The sequence below is a fragment of the Merops nubicus genome, unplaced genomic scaffold (assembly GCF_000691845.1).
Source record: "Merops nubicus isolate BGI_N331 unplaced genomic scaffold, ASM69184v1 scaffold8699, whole genome shotgun sequence".
NCBI lineage: Eukaryota > Metazoa > Chordata > Aves > Coraciiformes > Meropidae > Merops > Merops nubicus.
Window position 1 is genome coordinate 112,549 of NW_008630126.1, and position 19,865 is coordinate 132,413.

General features: G+C 35.7%; 1 protein-coding gene across 1 annotated transcript in view; it reads left to right on the plus strand.

Moving 5' to 3' along the window:
- The window catches only part of SLIT2 (slit homolog 2 (Drosophila)), a gene marked incomplete at both ends in the record, with an annotated part of 103,056 nt that overhangs the window by 46,602 nt on the left and 36,589 nt on the right, over positions 1-19,865 (plus strand). The window contains 9 exons of the mRNA XM_008947161.1: positions 2,478-2,552; positions 6,735-6,878; positions 8,317-8,460; positions 9,586-9,752; positions 10,582-10,714; positions 14,088-14,156; positions 16,614-16,685; positions 16,913-16,984; positions 18,215-18,286. Coding sequence (XP_008945409.1) covers positions 2,478-2,552; positions 6,735-6,878; positions 8,317-8,460; positions 9,586-9,752; positions 10,582-10,714; positions 14,088-14,156; positions 16,614-16,685; positions 16,913-16,984; positions 18,215-18,286 — 948 coding nt within the window. The remainder of the gene's footprint in view (positions 1-2,477; positions 2,553-6,734; positions 6,879-8,316; positions 8,461-9,585; positions 9,753-10,581; positions 10,715-14,087; positions 14,157-16,613; positions 16,686-16,912; positions 16,985-18,214; positions 18,287-19,865) is intronic.

Consider the following 19,865-nt stretch of genomic DNA (forward strand, 5'->3'; position numbering starts at 1 on the left):
TGATTGACAAGTCACAACTCTCATTATTCTCTTTACCAGTAAAGAGCCCTGGGCTTGAAAAATAATAATATTAAGATCTAGGAGGAAGATATCACCACATCTATTAATTTTCCAGTCATCTGTAGTAATAATTTTGATTCCTCTGTGTGTGGTATCACTTAGCAGGATAATAGAATGAAAACTTCCTGCACAAGTATTCAACAATTCGAGATCTAAAGCCAGCAATCTCCAGCTATTCAAAATGGCATGTGATCCATATGGTCATTCCTCTGGCCACAAATCTGTAATCTATAGCTCCTGATGTCCCTTTATTTGTGGATATACCCTCCATGATGATACATGATTAGTGATACCATCATATACACAAAGTTAGAGAGAAGATATTATTTGTGCTACAGTTTTAACCCAACACAGTAGAGTGTTTCAACCCATGCTTCTTTTCCATCATAGAGAAGTATGGACAAACTTCTTGAACACTGAACGCTTTTAAAACACATGAAAAATATTTTAAATTGTTCTCTAATGTTGATAGTAGACTCAGATAGTTTGAATAAAATCAAAATTCAGATGCTATACATGACATTAGGTAGGACTAATTAGCACCATAATACACAACTGAGGAATAATCAGTTCAAGATAAAAGGCTATGGTGGTGTTGTCATACATATTAAAGATTAATGAGTGCCATTGGGCACTACTACAAATTTAATTTTGGGATGTGTGTACAGGAGTGTAGTCTATAAGTTATATGAAATAATTATTTTGCTGTACATCAGAATAATAAAATATCAGCTGGAATTCTCTGTCAAGGTCTTCACTTTTCCAGAAGGGTATGGATCACTTAGAAAAAAAAATCAAGAACAAGAATCATCTGGAAAAGAAGGGTTCCGAGGAAACACTGAAAAGGTTGAATGCATTTCTGTGAAAGAAACTTGAGGGAAAGACAAAGTAAATGATTTTTAATAGGTAAAAGATTGTTGCAAAGAGGAAAGGATCGAATTGTTTGTCTTTTTCAATGAGGTTAGAAATATTTGCAGTAGAGCACAGCAAGGAATTATCAGAATCAAGGAATGTTTTCACAAACAAGTAATTCTACTAAATGATATAGCACTTGAAAAGTATTTGAAAATGTCAACATTTATAGAATGCTTGTTGCTTGTGTTGATAGATGGGGGGAAAAAAGGCTGCTTACAATGATGAAGTAACTTTGTTAAATGACAGTATGCAAAAATTAATGTCATGTGGTCCCATGAAAAATCACATAAAGTCATTCAGCTGATTTTCAGAAGTGGTAACATCTTTTGAAATTCACATTCCTTGTATACAAGTGGTATACAAGTATTCCATTTATATCCAAAAACCTCTTCCTGTCTTCTCTCAGGTTGGTTCCCTGATGAAACTGTTGTATAGCCATCCCTTCAGATTTACAACCTTAATTTCCCTTCTGGCTATCATTGAGAATGAGCAGGAAGGAAGGATAAATGAACAGCTTTCTTTTATTTTCTAGGTTTTTTTTTTAATCTTGTCGTGCAGTGAGGCAATTCTGAAAAGCATTCTGGGTTTAGAATGCTGAATTTCATTTCACAGCGATCTTGTCAGTCATCTGTTTTCCTTCCTATTTAAGATCTCTAAATAAAAGCTGGACAGATTCCCTTCCTTAATAAGGTGACTCCATTAAAACATATAAAGAATCTTAGATTCATAATTTCCGTTTTCTTTTCAAGAGAGGAAATAGGGAATACTGGATCTGTGCAGATATTTTTTGAAATATAGATGGTTCCCTAACCTAGAAGCTGCTAAAGGTATGCTATACTGGAACAGCCTTGATACATGGGCAGGAAAGATCAGTATCCAGCTAATATTGTTGCTCATTTTATCCTTTCTTGTAGTGTAACAAAGCAGCATTTAATGGTGTAGTGGTCTGAAGATAAACCGTGGTCAGAGAAGTCTTTTTAAATTCTTGGAAAAGACCTATGCAGTGTGTTTCTGTCCATATTCAAAAGAAGCATTGAGCATAAAGCAATTACTTCGTTCTTGTAAATAGTGTTCTGTGAGCACCTCCAGCTGTCTGACAGACCCCAATTGATGTCCTTTAAAGAACAGTAAACTAATCTTTAGCAGTTTGTATGTTCATCTTAAAGATTTTTATTTTTAAGTTGTCATGGAATCCTTCCATAGTTGCATTTTTGTTTTTCTTCCCTTAAAATAAAAATATATTTTTATATTTCTCTGTAGTTATAGTTGTATGATATTTTGTGATCTGGTTTTGATTTTGTGTGTCTTATGTATGCCAGAGTTTAACTAATGAGAACGTTCATTCACAGGATCAGAATGAGAAATGTCAGCATAGATGGAATTGTTCCTCAGCTACCAGTTAAACACCAGCTATTCAGTTAAATGAATCCGAAAAGTTAATGTGGAACATTCTGTACCAATGCCTGAATATTTTTTTCTAAAATTGATGTCATTTCTTTTAGGCGACTAAATAACAATGAATTTTCTGTCCTGGAAGCCACTGGAATCTTTAAGAAACTTCCTCAACTGCGTAAAATGTAAGTGCAACTTCAGTGGCCTGGTCTACTCAGCACGTTAGCACCTTGCTGTCTTTCTCCACCATTCTTAGTTCTTATCTGTAAAAGATCCAGTGTATTCCAATAAAAATCAAGAATGGATTTAAATTAATCACTGAGGTAGATCAGAGTTGGCAGCTCTTCTCTGTGGAACTAAGCACTGCCAGCAACAACTTCTCATGGAGTAGAGCTCCGACCCCTTCACTGCAGTGTCCGCCCAGCTGGTCTGTTATGCAGCCACAGCAGGAAGCTCACAGTATAAGCTGCTCTAAAAAGGTTGCAGTGTTCTTTTGTTACTTCTGTACTACTCCCTAACCAGGCAATTTTGCCTCTTTCAGCACATTCAAGACATGCCTTTGATTCTGTGCTTCATTAAACTGTCGTTAGATGAGGGGAATATCAAAAATAAATGACTGAGAAAAAAATGGTTTGATAGCTCATCCATGTAAGTCCATGTTCACATTTCATGTTCTAAGAGGAGTTTATAATCTTACCGTTGCAGTTGTTACTAAAAATAAATCTATGAAAAGCTTTTCTTTTGCTTATGTAAAAGGCATTTGAAGGTAGATCGTTTAGTTAGGTTTAGTGATTCTGTGCTCTATCTTTTCAGGATTAAATCCAAATATAAATAGTAAGCTTAAGAAAAAAGCAAGTAAAAATAGATGGTATTATTTAAAATCATCCACTGTTTTGTAGTCACCAAGTTACTACCATTTGTAAAAGCTCACTCTACGATACTAGCGAACAAAATCTCAAGGGGAGCAATAGTATTACTAAAACTATTGCTAGCCTTATCCAGGTCCTTGCTGATGGCTGTTATGATCACAATTGGTTAAATACTTATTAATGATTTTTTTTTGAGTTAGTAGACAGAGATTTAAAAAAAAAAAAAATCAAAAAAATCAACTTTGCTTTTGACCTATTCATTTGAGTACACCTTGCCACTTCGGATTGGGCCAAGATACTTAAAAAAAGAATGTAGGAAAGCCTGGTGCAGGTGTGTTCTGGTGCTATACAGCAGCTATCCAGCTCACTTCATTCCTGAAGGATCTCAGATTAGCACTTTTTACAGCTGCAGAGTACCTTTGAAATAAATTCCTTGAGTTGGCATACTTACACATGTACACACGCACACATGAACACATTTCAGTCCTTCATATTCAAGGAAAACAGGAGAAAGCGAATCTACTGTCAGTAACTACATATTTTCAGGCTATAAAGGTAGCTTCATAAACATTTCATGTCATTTAAAACTAGTTTGTTGCTTTTTAGTTGAGGAGGTGTTCAGGACAAGGATGTTCATCAGTCTCAGCATAGCTGTCTGCTGGAACTTCCAAGAGCTTTGAAATCTCAATAATTGAGAAGGGACAAAACTGAGAAAGTATTAATGAGAAGGTAGCATGTATAACGTATATATATAATATATAACGTATGTGCAAAATATATAATACTTCTCCATAGCTTCCTAATATAGTTAGCAGTTGTTACAGCATTCTTCAATTCAGAGAATAATACAGTGACTGCTTAAGCATGAATGGCAAGCAGTGAGGTACTGATGTTACAGAAACACCAGTATGAGTGAATTCTGTATTTTTGTGGAGATCATATTTCTTCTGGACGTTCAAAGATGTTCAAAGGTCTTTCTGCACAGATGGTATTGAAAAACTTGGGCCTAAATGTTTAATCGAGTTGATGGTTCATCAGTAATACAGCACATGTATGCACTGCATCACTGATTAGCTATGCAACATTAATCCTTAAAATATTCCTGTGAAGCTCATGAAGTAGTATCCATGTTACACCAGGAACAAATGAGATTTTAGGAGACTAAAGGTTTGATGCAGAAAAGCCAGCTGAGATGAGAAATAATGAGTTTCTTGCTTCCAGTCTTGTGCAGCACCTTACAGGAGACTAAACTACTCTGCTGTGAAACTAAATTAAATGAATGATTGTGAACGTTGTCTACCTAGACTTTAGCAAAGCCTTTGATGCCATTTCACACAATGTTCTCCTGGAGAAACTGGCTGTTCATGGCTTGGATGGGCATATGCTTGGCTGGGTTAAAAATGGCTGGATGGCTGAACCTAAAGAGTGGTAGTGAATGAAGTTAAATCCAGTTGGCAGCCAATCACAAGTGGTGTTTCCCAGGGCTTAGTTCTGTTTAATATCTTTATCAGCTATCTGGAGAAGGGGAATGAGTGCATCCTCAGTAAGTTAGCAGGTGACACCAAGGTGGGTGGGAATGTTAATCTGTTTGAGGGTAGGGAAGCTCTATAGAAGGTTCTGGATAGGCTGGATTGATGGGCTGTAGGTCCTGCATTTGAGCAACAACAACCCCAGGCAACGCTACAGGCTTGGGGAAGAGTGGCTGGAAAGTGGAAAGCTGCCCAGCAGAAAAGATCATGAGGGTTTTGGTCAACAGCCAGCTGAATATGAGCCAGCATTTTTTCCAGGTGGCCCAGAAGGCCAATAGCATCCTGGGTTGTATCAGAAATTGTGTGGACAGCAGAACTAGAGAAGTGATTAACCCCCTGTACTTGGCACTGGTGAGGCTGCGCCTCAAATACAGTCTTCCATTTTGGGCTCCTCACTACAAGAAAGCTATTGGAGGTGCTGAAGCACATTCAAAGGAGGGCAACAAAGCTGGCATAGGGTCCAGAGCACAAGTCTGATGAGGAGCAGCTGAGGCAAATGGGGCTATTTAGTCTGAAGAAAAGGAGGCTCATTGGAGATCTTACTGCTCTCTACAACTACCTGAAAGGAGATTGTAGCTGGGGGGAGGGGGGGGAGGTTAGTCTGTTCTCCCAAGTAACATGGAATAAGATAAGAAGAGATGTCCTCAAGTTGGGCCATGGGAGGTTTAAGCTGGACATTAGGAAAAATTTCTTCAGCAAAAGGGTTGTGAAACATTGGAACAGGCTGCCCAAGGAGATGTTGGGAGTCACCATCCCTTGCTGGTATTTAAAAGGCATGTAGATGTCTTTTAGGAACATGGTTTACTGGTAGACTTGGTAGTGTTAGGTTAATGGTTGGACTTGGTGATCTTAAAGGTCCTTTCCAACCTAGATGAATTTATGCTTGTTATCCTTCATCAAATGCAAGATGTACATTAAATTACAGCTAGACTAGAGGTGAGTAGTCAGCACTCAATATTAAGCACTACTCCCTGTCTTCTATGTCTTAGATAATAATACCAGATCATTCTGGCAAGTGTATGAATGTTTGTTCTAACAAACAGTAGATTTCTTGGTTTGAACAATTCAAATGCTGTTATGGAAGTTGAATCAAATAATGTTTGATTTTCTTCCCAACACCATTAATACCATCAAATAAAAAGTTTTTCACTTTACTTCATTTCACGTTGTCTCAGAGCACTAGTGTATTATAACACCATTTAGTGTGTAGATACGTACTTCTGTAATTTGTGTAAATAGTTACATGAAACAAAAGGAAGCAAGAACAAAACATGAAAAATGGACATGAAAAATCTTTAAGAAAATGTCGAGTATGTTCACTTTTGTATATATAGTACAGATACTACCCATTTGGGATGTAATTTCCATATTTCAAGTAAAAAACATAAACACTAAATATTTTGGCAATATTTTAGGTCATTTTCTCATATTTCTATCTGTGTTCCTTGAGAATTACTGATAAATGAACTGTCTTGCTCATAAACCTTCCTTTTTAACTAATGCCATAAATTATTAACATGTCATGTACTCTTTACATTCACATATTGCATTTACATCTGTTGCTGTTTATACTGTTTTCTTACATTTGTGTCTACCAAAATCAAATTGGTTAGTTGTGCTGGAACACATACAGTATCATTTTGTTATTAATTTGTCTAATATTGCTACAAGGACTGGAGACCTGAAAAAATACACAGTCACTGACATGATTTAAAATTATGAAAAGATGTTCTTGTGTGGCAGCAGGATGGACTGTCATTATTTTGCCATCTTGCAGGGATTGCTCTAAAAATCTTTACTTAACAGGACACTGAATTTTGCTTGTATTAGTTGGAAGCTGAACAATACATTCATTGCTTTTACACAATGTAACTCAAAATCTATGCAACAGTCAACAGCATTTAAAAGTTTATTTAGTGTATTTAAAAAAGAAAATGTGTTTTCCTCTGTTTCCGTTAATGTGTGATAGAAACCTGAGCAATAACAAGATTACAGATATCGAAGAAGGAGCATTTGATGGAGCCTCAGGTGTGAATGAACTGTTGCTCACTAGCAACCGCTTGGAAAGTGTTCGACACAAAATGTTTAAAGGATTAGAAAGTCTCAAAACACTGTAAGTGTAATTATTTGGATATGCTTATTCTTCCTTTTTGCCAGGTACTTTTTAAAGTAATATTATATCTGTCCTTAAAAAATATATTTTGGAGGATTAGCTGTGGGTTATTCAAGCACTATGTAGTGTTTCTTCCTATGTTACAAAAAGTTATCATACATTACAAGAATTTATTAATTACTAATTTAGATATAATGTAGCTGAAAATTTTCATTGTGGTTACAGAAATTAGGAGTCCTCTGAAATGATGAAGCGGTTGAAAATGGGCAAATAGCCAACTGCAGAAATGGAAATGGGAATAATCATCTGCTACAAAGTAACAGAATTTTGCATGGGAATTATGCATTTTACATAATGGAATGAGATTCAATTCCCCTCAACCGTTATAGGGAATTTTGCTAGAGGAAAAAATTATTCTGCTGGATATTGAAATGTGGGAAATGATTCTCTCCTAAGTAATTTTAATGCCATTTCAACAGTGAAGAGAGGAGTAAAAGCACTATAGCTTGAATTCATTTCATTCCTTCCATGAAGGCAGTTCAGCTCTTTCCACTAAAAAAAACCCAAAAGTTTATACAATCCACAGTTTCTTGGCTTTCTTCAAAGAGCCTGTCCTTCTGATCAGCAAAGCAGAGCCAAGATTAAATGGTCTTTGGGGCTTCAGCTGTCCATGTCATTAGGTACTTTTAATAAATCAGGCCTATCATTTCTAACTTTGCATTTAAAGCTGCTAAAACTATTGGAAGCAGCTATTCTTATACAAGAGCATGGGAAAAAATATTCATTTATTGATGGACAGATAGGAGAACAGCAAACTTCAAATGCCATATGTTTTACAGAAATACGAGAGACTTTAGCATAAGGTTTCTTGCTTAGTATGCTGAAATTTTGCTAAATTTTAGAGTCATACTGAGGAGGAGTCAGGGTAGCCTGATTTCATCTAATTGAAATGCTTGAGTATGTAGTAGAAGTGGTTTCTAGAATTTATTCTAAGAAGATGCAAGTCCAAGGGGCCTCAGGAGAAGGTCAGCTGGTACAACCTTGTGCTCTATGTAAATAGAAGTTCTAGAGTCATTAGGCTTGGAAATGTAAAGAGGGCGCTGCTGTGTATCTCTGACTTGGTGAATTTCAATCGACTTAAGTTATTATCAGTTAATAAACATAATTACTGATTCTGGTATTGAAAGAAAAATAACACAAACGCTTAGGAGAAACATCCCTTGCCTCTGTGAAACCTACCCACCCACCTTTCTGTTTTCCAGTCCCCTCCAGGCACACTGCACTCAGTCCCTTCAGTAAGGTGCCACGTGGCTCAGCAGTCACGGCACTTGTAGTTCCTCCACCGGTAGCAGGCCATTTGGAGTCCTGCTCAGGCCACTGCTTAGCTCTGTCCCCTGCCATGGGCTAAGCTAAGAAATGCTGATGGTTCCTTTCTCAGGATGCTGAGGAGCAACCGTGTGAGCTGTGTGGGAAATGACAGCTTCACGGGCCTGAGCTCGGTCCGCCTGCTCTCGCTCTATGACAACCAGATCACCACTGTGGCACCCGGCTCCTTCGATACACTGCATTCGCTCTCTACCTTGTAAGTCACAGTCGTTGTTTTACCTCACTCTAACATTTTAAGGTCTTTTCTGTTAATGTTTCACTGTATAATTTCATGACACCAGCTAAAGTTAAGGAAAAAAAGAATTCCTAGAGGGATTTTTGAGAAAGTTTATGTTTCAGACTATCTTGGGTGCATGAAGAGTAAGTTTTCATGGTGTTCTTTGATGCAGCATTAGACTGGTTTCTAGGAAAGCTTAAGCAGGAAAAACGTTCTGTTTGCCCCCCTCACAGAAACCCACTGTACTGAGCTAGGGTAGTAGCCAGATTTTACGTAGACGTTGCACAATCAGAGCTGGTCACTTCGCCATGTTGTCTGTGTTTCTGCCCAGTGCTTTCCAATAATAATCTTAAACTTCCTCAGTCTACTGAGGATTGTAATTCATACATGTTTTATAATGAAGCTTCAGTCTCATCTCCTATAATAAACAATCATTTTTTAATTTAAATGTGATGTGATTTAAGGGGAGGGAAAATGGTGAACGAAGCTGCCACTCAGTTTATTGAAGAAATGCCTTTTGCAGGTAGCATTATTCAGGAAAATAGTTAATCCTCTTTTTACTTAAGAAGTGACACTTTGCACCAAGTGACTAATTTGTGCATATTAGGGATGACAAGTTTATAAATAATGGAATTGTTGATAGGTTTGTGCTGAAGTAAGGAGATGCCAAAAGTACTGAGACTTCTAGAAGTAAATTCATTTTTATAACTGGCATGTAATCAACTTAGCTGTCACTTCAGATAGGAAACTTATTCTCTGGAGCAAATAAAAGATGGAAATCTTGAGATGACAAATTAATGGGATACCTGTTGTCAGGTTAAAGCTAATAATGTAAAGTAATCAGCCTTCATCTCTATATGAAATTATTGCATTATCAGTACAGAGTGGCTTGACAACAAGTCAGGTCTGTGGCAGTTTTAAATTATTTCTAAATGAGTTATATCAAGATTCACCACACAGAGCCTAAATTACAGCTTTCACCTGTGGTTTGTACATAGTATTGTTTGAAGAACAGTATTTAAGCTTAGCTTTTTAAAAATAGAAATAGAATACTTGGGATGAAAAAGTGATCTCATCCAAAGTAAACTTTCCTGTGGTTCTCAGAAACCTCTTGGCCAATCCCTTCAACTGCAACTGCCATCTTGCATGGCTTGGAGACTGGCTAAGGAAAAAACGCATTGTGACAGGGAACCCTCGCTGCCAGAAACCCTACTTCCTCAAAGAGATTCCCATCCAGGATGTGGCAATTCAGGATTTTACATGTGACGATGGTAAGAAATTAATATTTGCACTTTTTATCATTTCAGCTGCATGATTCCCATAGATCTCAAAGTGTTATGTTTTAAGTATCTTAATCTGTGCTTCATACTCAGTTTCTATGTCAGTTTAAAAATCTTCCACCCATTTTTGGATGATCAGCAAGCACACAGCTATTGCGTATATGTTTTCAAAATTTTTTCTTGCCTATGTTCAGTACTGTGAATCATAATTTAGAGATAATATAAAAATTACATAACTTGATCAAATGTTGTAATTCAGATGACATTACTTTCAAATGTTGATGCTTGAATCAAGTGCTCTCTCAGTCTACTTGTTCAAATAACGTACATTGCTTAGTTTGTGACTTCCTCAATGCTTAATAAAAAAAAAACCAAAAGGCTACTATCTTGCATCTCTCACACATGCTTTCATTTATTTCATTTATTGCATTATTAGTTTGTCAGTTTTTCAAGGCTGTAACACTTCTTTAAAGAGACTCTGTTTCTTTTTAATAATTTGTTCATTTTTCTAATCATATATTTTGCTTTATTAACTTTCATTTGAAGTATTGTTCTTTAATGTTTTTTTCCATATAATAGCATTTGTACCTAGTAAAACAGCATTGTACTAAATTAAACGTCACTTGAAATGTAAATTTCTGGAGTGATGTTTTACAGAGATGACTTCATATTTTCTCTACCTAGATATATCATAATGCAAAAATACCATGTTTGTTTATAGGAATTCCAGGCAGAATATTATTGCTAATTCTGAAGTGATATTTATCTAGGAAGCTTAGCATCTGTTTGTTTCTTTTTTTTTTTTTTTTTTTTTCTCCAGGAAATGATGACAATAGCTGCTCTCCACTGTCCCGCTGTCCTGCGGAATGTACTTGTCTAGATACAGTAGTTCGCTGCAGCAACAAAGGCCTAAAAGCTTTGCCTAAAGGCATCCCAAAGGATGTAACTGAGCTGTAAGTGACACACTTTTTTGCCTTCGAGGAAAATAGCAAGTCCAGAGGAGGGCCACAAAGATGATCAGAGGGCTGGAACACCTCTCCTACAAGGACAGGCTGAGAGAGTTGTTGTTGTTCAGCCTGGAGAAGAAAAGAACCTTATTGTGGCCTTCCAGTATCTGAAGGTGGCCTACAAGAAAGATGGGGAGGGACATTTTACAAGGGCTTGTCCTGTAGAATGAGGGGTAATGGGTTCAAACTGGAAGAGGGTAGATGTAGGTTAGAAATTAAGAAGAAGTCTTCACTATGAGGGTGATGCGTACAGGAACATGTTGCCCAAGACTAGGTTGGATGGGGCCTTGCACAACCTTGTCTAGTGGGAGGTGTTCCTGCCTATGGCAAGGGGTTTGGAAGTAGATGATCTTTAAGGTCCCTTCCAACCCAAACCATATGATTCTATGATTCCATGAAAATCAATGCCAGATTGACAGGTGATCTCCTATCTTGTCAGGTTGGATTCAGTAGATCAGTCAAAATTTATTAATATACCACTTAATAGATATAAATTGCAGAGTATCTCGAGAAATTTGAGGTTGAGTTTAAATTCGTAATGCTAAGTCCTAAAACACTCTTAAGAACTACCTCTTACTGAAAAACTTTAAAAATATATGGATATAAATTTGTATCACTCAGATTTTATATCCCCAACACTGAACCATCACAGAATTGAACGTGCATATCATGTTACAATAGGTTAAATTATGGGCAACAGTGAATGTGATTAGGTCACTGTTTAGGAAGGTGTTAAGAAATTCAATTACATGAAAAAGTGAGGAGAAAATTTATTAATGTCTTCACATATTTTCATAATAAACATGGTTTGAAATATTTGAAAAAGATTGTTTTTAATAGTTTTAATTTTCATATAGGAAATCATACACATCTGGAATATTTTATTACCCATTTTTCTCATATAGAATTATATAAAAATATTAAGATTACATTCTGTGAAAGGATAGAATCTGAACATGCAGATGGACAGTAACTGATACAAAAGAGCTTGCTACCTCATGTCTTGTTTTAAAGTAACTGAGTAAGCTACTCATATGACTAGATGAGTACATTTTTAGGCATTATGAAGGGGAAAATATAAACCTAAAAATTGGATTACTCACCTGTTTTGAACCTTGATTTGGTTTGTGTTACATATGACAAGTATTTAATATGAAATTACTAATGCTTCATAATGACTGGTTAACGTAGTGCTTTTTCAGAAGTATCTTAAATCACTAAAACAGTTCTATTATTTCACCATTGAGTATCATATAGAAAATTCTGAAATGGCCATTACTGGTTTGGTGCTTTATAGCATCCAAAATGCTTTAGCCATTAATGAAAAGAAATTATTAAGAACTCCAGTTAGAACACATCTATATAAACCTGTAACCTTCATTAGGTTTTGATGTTGATTTTTTTTCTCAAAGAGAAGATGACTTAATTAAATATAGCCTAGCCTAATAAATGCAGTTTGACAACAGGCATCAATGCAATGTAAAATTAAGGAGCTAAAGAGCGATACTTCTGTTAACTGCAAGTGGAATCCTGACTGTGACTGAAAACTCATTTGTGTACAAATTTGTATGCTTTAATTAGTTTCTAAGCATGCAATTTAGCCTATTTTTCAAAAGGATAATGGAGGTAGTTCCTGTTAGCAGTTGCATACTGATTGATTCTGTGTGCTCATGAGCGTGCATAACCCTTCTAAGATGTACTTTTCATGTTTTATAAAATATCTTAATAGTTGCTCCATTTGAACAAGGAGGACTTTTAATCAGCCAAGTGGGTACTTGTAGTATTTCAGTTCTAATGAAGCTAAAGCAATATATCCTAATCTATCTGGTGATGAAAGAATTTTCTTAGAATACTTACTCCTTCAAAAATTTTAAATGTTGGTTTCTTTTTTAATACTTGACTTTATAAGCCCATGCTCCATTCCCCAACATTTATATAATGCCATTAATATAGTGTAAGCATAAAATTTGTTGAGACACATACTTTGGGTTTGGCAAGCAGCACTAGGGAAGGCATGGTCCAAGGAAAAACAAACAAACAATAAAACAAAAACACACAAAAAAAACCCCAAAAGCTTTTTGATTAGATGTAGGTAGTTGTTATTTCCTTAAGCTTAACTGTGTTTCAGCCCATCTATTTAATCAAGAGAAAAGTTTCCAAAGATGCTGCAGCATATTCAAAGATATTAAGCTCAAATTAATCTAAGAATGTCTCTATCAGAGGCTCCTCTTAATTCAGGTATGTTCCAAGTATTTGGATAACTAAAATATCTCTTTGGATAGGCATAATGAAGGTGTAGTTTTTACTTGGGTTCCAGGAGACACAAGTAATACCACCATAACACCACCAGCAGCAAGTCTCTTGGTCTAGTTGAGAATAAAGACCTTTAATCTTCCTGCCCTTGTCTGCTCCATTTCAGAGAATCAGGTAAATTCAGCACTTCTCGCCAGCTCTAAAATACTTGTCCTGGTTACTTGAAGAGCCCCTCCACTTGCCCTTTGTAATGACTGGCTGCACACCAGGAGCTTTTTAGGCAAGGCTTGTTACCCTCCTTTGCTTGTAACTCAGCTGCCAATATGGTTTGATGGCTCTGTACCTGTTAACTCCAAGGATGAACAAGTCTGTTATTCAGAATTATGAGCATGGAAGAGCAAGTAATATAATACAAGAGCTGTAAACCTACAGACAGGAAAAAAAAAAAAAAACAAACAGCTAACTTTTCTATTGAAGGGTAATTGATTACTGTCTTTAGTCCCTAGCACACTCCATAGGAACAGGCTTGTACTATGTCATGCCTGATATATTATGAAATATACAAGGAGAATTAGGGAAGGTGACCTGAGCTTGAGGCATGACAAATTAATTTGCCATTAGAGCTGGAACCAGCCTTTGCCTTTACTGTAAAGGACTACCTCTGCAATGTCAGGGTCTGTTTCTATTTACAGTAGCTCAAAATCCACACTTAATGTGACTTGCAGAAGTCAGCTTTACCTTTCACCTGTAGGTGTGTGTACAATGGAAGTGATAAAGACCTCATTTTGCAGAGTTTTTATGGAATAATAGAAAGTATTATGTACGAGCTGGTTCTTATTGTTACATCAGGATATTTATGCTATGTGATACAATAGCATTTGAATCTTAGGCTACAGGTCTTCAGGTGTGACTCTAAAAGCCAGAATTTGTTAGCAAGGTTTCTTAGAAATAGTACGTATTCATTTGTTACTAATTTTACCGTTGGATGCTAAGATTAGTGTTTTTAAGATGCTATTGTTTTAATGAAAAACATAATGTTCTATGTTTTGTTTTTTTTCTATTTTAGTTATTTGGATGGAAATCAGTTTACTCTTGTTCCAAAAGAGCTTTCCAACTACAAGCATTTAACGCTCATGTAAGTAGTTTTAGGGCAGTATTCTCTACTGGAATGAAAAAACAAACAAAAAATAACAAAAAAAAAAAAACTACTCTATTATACCTGATTTTAGTTATAAGATAAAAAATTATAAAATGTGTTTGTTAGCAAATATAATACACAACTACATTTTATAATAGAGGATATTTTATTTTAATGATCACATCCTACATATAACATACTTGGTCACATTTCATGAACAGGATTTTTCGTCCAGCGATTACATCACAAAAAAAAAAAAAAAAAAAAAAAAAAGGCAGAAATTAAGTTAACCTGAAAAGAAATGTAAGATCTTACCAAGTTAGGGTAATTAGGGTGTTAGGGTAATACAGCATTTTGTTACACAGCTCCATAAAGGCAATAGAATTATTTCATTTACAAGTAGCATTGTGTGATAAGCATATCACTCTGAGGTGTCCTTCACATAGGAATAGCACTTGTGTTTCTTCCACAGTAAATGGTTTAATGACTCAAGAGGAAAGCTTGTCTAGAACACCATACTCCCAACTCTGTTGCTGATTCTCTCTGTGATTTGAGGCAAATAACTAGCTGCTCTAAAATTTATCATCTCTACTTCCATGAATTTTTTGAATATGATTTCTGTACCTTGTAAGAGTACAGTGAGAGAAACAAGGAAGACTGTTGTTGTGAAAGCCTGTAATTCCATGGCCTTTGTTAGGACTATAAAAATTTATACCAGCTGAGGTTAAACTGTTTAACGTTCTGAAAGCAGTTTGTGGTTTCATTGTAATCAGAATAAAAAGTGGGAGTAACAAAATCCCTTAAATTTCTTTTTGACTGGGTTTGGAGTTTTGCTACAAAAATTGAAAAAGGTTTGGCATTCAAACATAAGAACCTGATTTCCTTTATTTAGCTCATGCTAGACAAAAGTGGTCACAATCACAACATTAAAAAAATCAATTTCCAGTTTTTTTTGTATTTTGCAAATAACTTCAGGAAAAAGCCCTTGAAATATTTTCAAATGTATACAGCAAAGAGCCTATAGGAAATCTTTGTTGATTGTTTAGAGAAGTTATACAAGATCTAGCTCACAGCACACAGAAAACATAAACTTTGAAACCTTGTTACAAGAAGCAAGCATATAGATTGGACTCTGTGCAGTAGCAATATCAGTGGAGACTGGATATATATGAGAGATGAGGTTAATTATAGGCATAGTGACAAGGCTTTCACCACAGAGATTAGGTACATGTGGTCTGTTTTTGACAGACACAACCAGAAGTCATGTCACTTTACCTCCCAATCAGAAAATACACACTAACAATTTAGCAGGCAAATGTAAAGCAATAAATTATAGATAAACAGTAAATAACAAATGCAAATAAGGTGAGTATTAACAGTCTCTATCAGACTTATTTGGGACATTTGTTTATCAATTATTTAGCACATTATTTTAATCACTATTGAATGTATCCTCATACTGTGGTTATGAAGTTAAGAATGTTCCTGAGCTGTGTTTGGAAAACGAAAATATTATATGTAGATTTTCTGTGGCCAAACAAGGAATCACATACAGGTCTCCCAGGTTCCAGATTAACAAGGAAAATAGTTTATTTCTAATGTTTTATTTCTCTTTGGAATAGATTGCTCAATAGATTGCTCTGTTATACTTGCCTAATATGTTTGTTATCATGAGTCAGTTCTCCTACGTGTTTTCATGAAATTTCTAGTGGAGAAAGATGTATTTTGCATAGCTATTAAACAGTACTCTTTAGTTTAAATATCAGGATCCCCACAGAACCAAGTGCTGTATTTCACCACAAAATATAGTAAACAATAGTGAGTCAGCGTAGAATGAAAACTAAAGCAAAATACAAGAATAAAGAACAAGCAGTATTAATACAATTCTTCAAAGCTGTTTTGAAGCTACCAGCATAATACTCCAGCTTCAATCATACTTATGCTTAAGATTTTGTTCATTAGAATACTGAACAACAAGAAGGATGTTAAGGCTTTCTCTATAGTTCTTAGATGGTGTTCTTAATAATAATAGCTCTGGGCTTTGATGTCCTCAAAATGTAAGTGTTAAGTAGAGTATTAGTTGATATTTACTCAGGTGTCATTAGGGACATGACCGGAATGATTTTTACTGTAAAACATCACTTTCATTTCTACTCTTGGGTTCGTGTAGGATTGCATTATTAATTCAGTAGCATGATGGACATTGCTGTCATTTAAGAATGCATTGCGCTGCTTTTTCATCTGTGTTGAAAATGCTTTTCATTGATCAAGCTAAAGACCTGCTGGGCTTGTATATGGCATGTGAAAGTAAAAATATGTGCTGCTTCAAATATTGATACCAATGATGATACTACTTCTACTAATAAAAATAATGTGTCTTTCAGTTTAACTTCCAGTGTTTCAGGACCGGGGCAGTCATTTTAAGGTCTAAATTTCTGAATTTATTTTTTATAGAGATTTAAGTAACAACAGAATCAGCACTCTTTCTAATCAGAGCTTCAGCAACATGACTCAGCTGCTCACCTTGTAAGTTTAAACATGTAACAGTGACTCTTTGGAAGCATTGCGGTGTTTTGGGTTGTTTGTTTTGGAGAGAAAAGGCATCTAGTTGATATTAAAACTTGCTTGTTGTGGAGGCTGTAAAATAACTGGTTTCCTAACTAGCTCTGTGTGCAAAAGCTGGTTTTGGTCATGTTCTACATTGTTTACTCAATGGCTGATACACTTGCTGATAGTATTTAATATATTTTCAGAATTCTTAGTTACAACCGCCTGAGGTGTATTCCTGCACGGACTTTTGATGGGTTGAAATCACTTAGGTTGTTGTAAGTATTATTTTTTAACCATTACTATTTTCCAGAATTTTTATTTTTGCACTGCAGATAGCAAATCTGTATGAAGTTACTAGATTTTAAAATGTGCCAACTGTTAGGGATAATGCACTTTTAACTTTTCTGCTTTTTACTCTTGGCTGTGTTTCTTTTTTTCTGTTATGTTCTTCCTTGTTATAAGCATTAGAGTCTAACAAAAATACCATGTGTGTAAATTCCTCAGTAAATATGAGGGGGCTTTGCTGTTGATTTTTGAATATTTTTATTTCAACAATAAATTTATTTATTTATTGTTTCATTTAATGTGGGAGTGTTTCCAAAACCATTACATCATGTTTAACTATTGAAAATCAATAAAATTAATTTTTGGTTCCAAGACAATTTTCCATTTTACCACTATGAAAAACATAGTTGAAAGGGCATAAAAGTAGACAATGGAAAACAGTGAACAGTCAGTCTAGTTTACAGCTTCAGTTTCTCATTAAGAAAAAAAAAAAAAAAATTTCTCAGAAGACCCCAGAAGAACACATAATTTTTGCCTCCATTTGGGTAGTTTATAACCACTTCATTATTTAGTTGCATTAAATGTCTCAAGCATGGCATTATTTAAGTGTGCTCGTGTAACTTTATTTTATATAAATATTCATAATTTCAAGAGCCTTAATTCTTTATGTCTTAGATATATGTGTGACTGAATGAATTTATAGAAAAGAGGAGATATTTTTGTGCAGATTTGCTACAGGAAAGATAAAACTAGTCCAAGTATTGATGCTTAATAAGGTCTTTAGTTCTTTAACTTTACTATCAAATTAGAGCAACAACTTTAATACTTATATTAATGAACAGTCAATTCCTGTATTTTCCATTAATACATGAAAAAATAAAAGAATGTATTAACATAACTAATGGGAATTTCAGGGAATTGATGAAAAAGTCAGAAATAACTCTTCCACTAGCCCTAAATCAAATCAGTACTTTGCAGAAGTGTGCCTACTTTCACAAACCTTTACTCTCCCAATTTTAAAAAAAATCAGGATGAAAAAAAAATCAAATTACAAGTAGCCTGCCAGTTAAAGCTTTTTAAAAAAAATAATACTGGAAAATATTGAGGAACTGGAAGAAAAAAACTGTGAAAAGCTAAAAACTGTCTACAGAAGGTTAAATTTGACAAGTTAACTTGCTGATTTTATGCATATATATCGTACTGTTTATTTTCTTTTTAAGGTCTTTACATGGCAATGATATTTCTGTTGTTCCTGAAGGAGCTTTTAATGATCTTTCTGCATTATCACACCTGTGAGTATTCAGATGACTATTTTTTACGTGCCATTCAGCAAATTTCATATAGTTGAACGAAGCTCTGGAATGAGCTCATGCACCAGTACAGGCTGGGGACAGGCCAGAGAGATACCAGCTCAGCAGAAAAATCCTGGGCCTCCTGGTGTGCAGCAAATTGAACATGTCTGCCATATGCCCTTATGGCAATGAAGGCTAAAGACACTCTGAGCTCAATTAAAGGGCAAGCAGCCAGATGATTGAGGATAGCTCTCACTCCCTTCTGCTTAGCTTTCCTAAGGCCACATCTGGAATATGTGTTCAGTTTCTCCAGTACAAAGCAGTTGTGTATGAACCAGAGCAAACCCAGGATAGAGGCAAGCAAGGTAAGGAGGTTGCTGCATTGCATGATCTGGGAGGAGAGGCTGAAGGATCTGGGCTTCTTCAGCCTGGAGGAGGAAATGCCAAAGAGGAACCTAATAGTCTTTCTGCCTCTAAAGGGATCACAGCAATGATAAACCAATTTTTCTCAGGGATGCACAGTGAAGATTAAGAGTCAACAGTCAGAAGCTGCTACAAGAGAAGTTTGATTGAACGTAATGAAAAATTCTTCACTGTGAGGGTGGTTCAGCTTTGGAACAAGTTGCCCAAAAAAGAAAAAGTTCTCCCATCTCTGAAGCTGTTCAGTGCTCAGCTGGACACAACCCTGAGCAGCCCTGCTCTGAGTTTGAAGTGAGCCCTGCTTTGTGCAGGAGATGAGACTAGATGACCTCCAGAGTGCCCTAAATTATTGTGTGATTTTGTGTTGGTGTCTGTTAAGTTGACATTAAATACATGGCATCTGATTCCAGATCTTTCACATAATCTTCAATGGCAAGCTAGATTAGAAGCTACCTATCTGTAAACCTTGTTGTGTTTATGTACAGTTATTAAATGTTTGCTTGCAGTTGAGTAATTTGATGAGTGCCTTTAGATCTATCCAGTTTTTACATTTCTGAACAGCTGTGATTAGAAATTTAATTATCTGTTTCTAGTTCTGTATTGGACATTTACATTTAATGTCCCATTTTTCAGAAATTTGATGGTACTGATTAAGCTTTAAGTCATGGATAACTCATTGAAATGCTACTATTAAGCTAGCTTATCTGCATGAAATATTAGTAAACAATAGTTTTGACTGTTGCTACTGGTATTTTTTTCTTAATGGCTACCAGTTATCCTTGCTTACATTCTGAGTTCAGCAAAGCAATGGTGTTATCTCAGTTCAGGCTGACATTTATTCCTGCAAATACAGAGTGGACAAATTGTAAGTGTTTTTCCTGGCATGGGAAGTTCCCTGTCACTGGGTCTGACATTTGTTGTTGCTTGGACATAAGCCTGACTAAACAAGCATATATATTATCTTGTGTTCAGCTGAAATTACATGGCAATAATTTAGAGAGAGCTTCCTGCTCAGTGTGGCAGAAAAGAGTGTTTCAGCAGTGGTAGTTTCTACTGCCTTTGCTTGCCAGTGATTTCCTTGTATCTCTAGAAGACCCACTGACACAAAGTTGTGCAACGATCTTAAAAATTAAGTACTGAAACATCTGGAGAAGAAAGA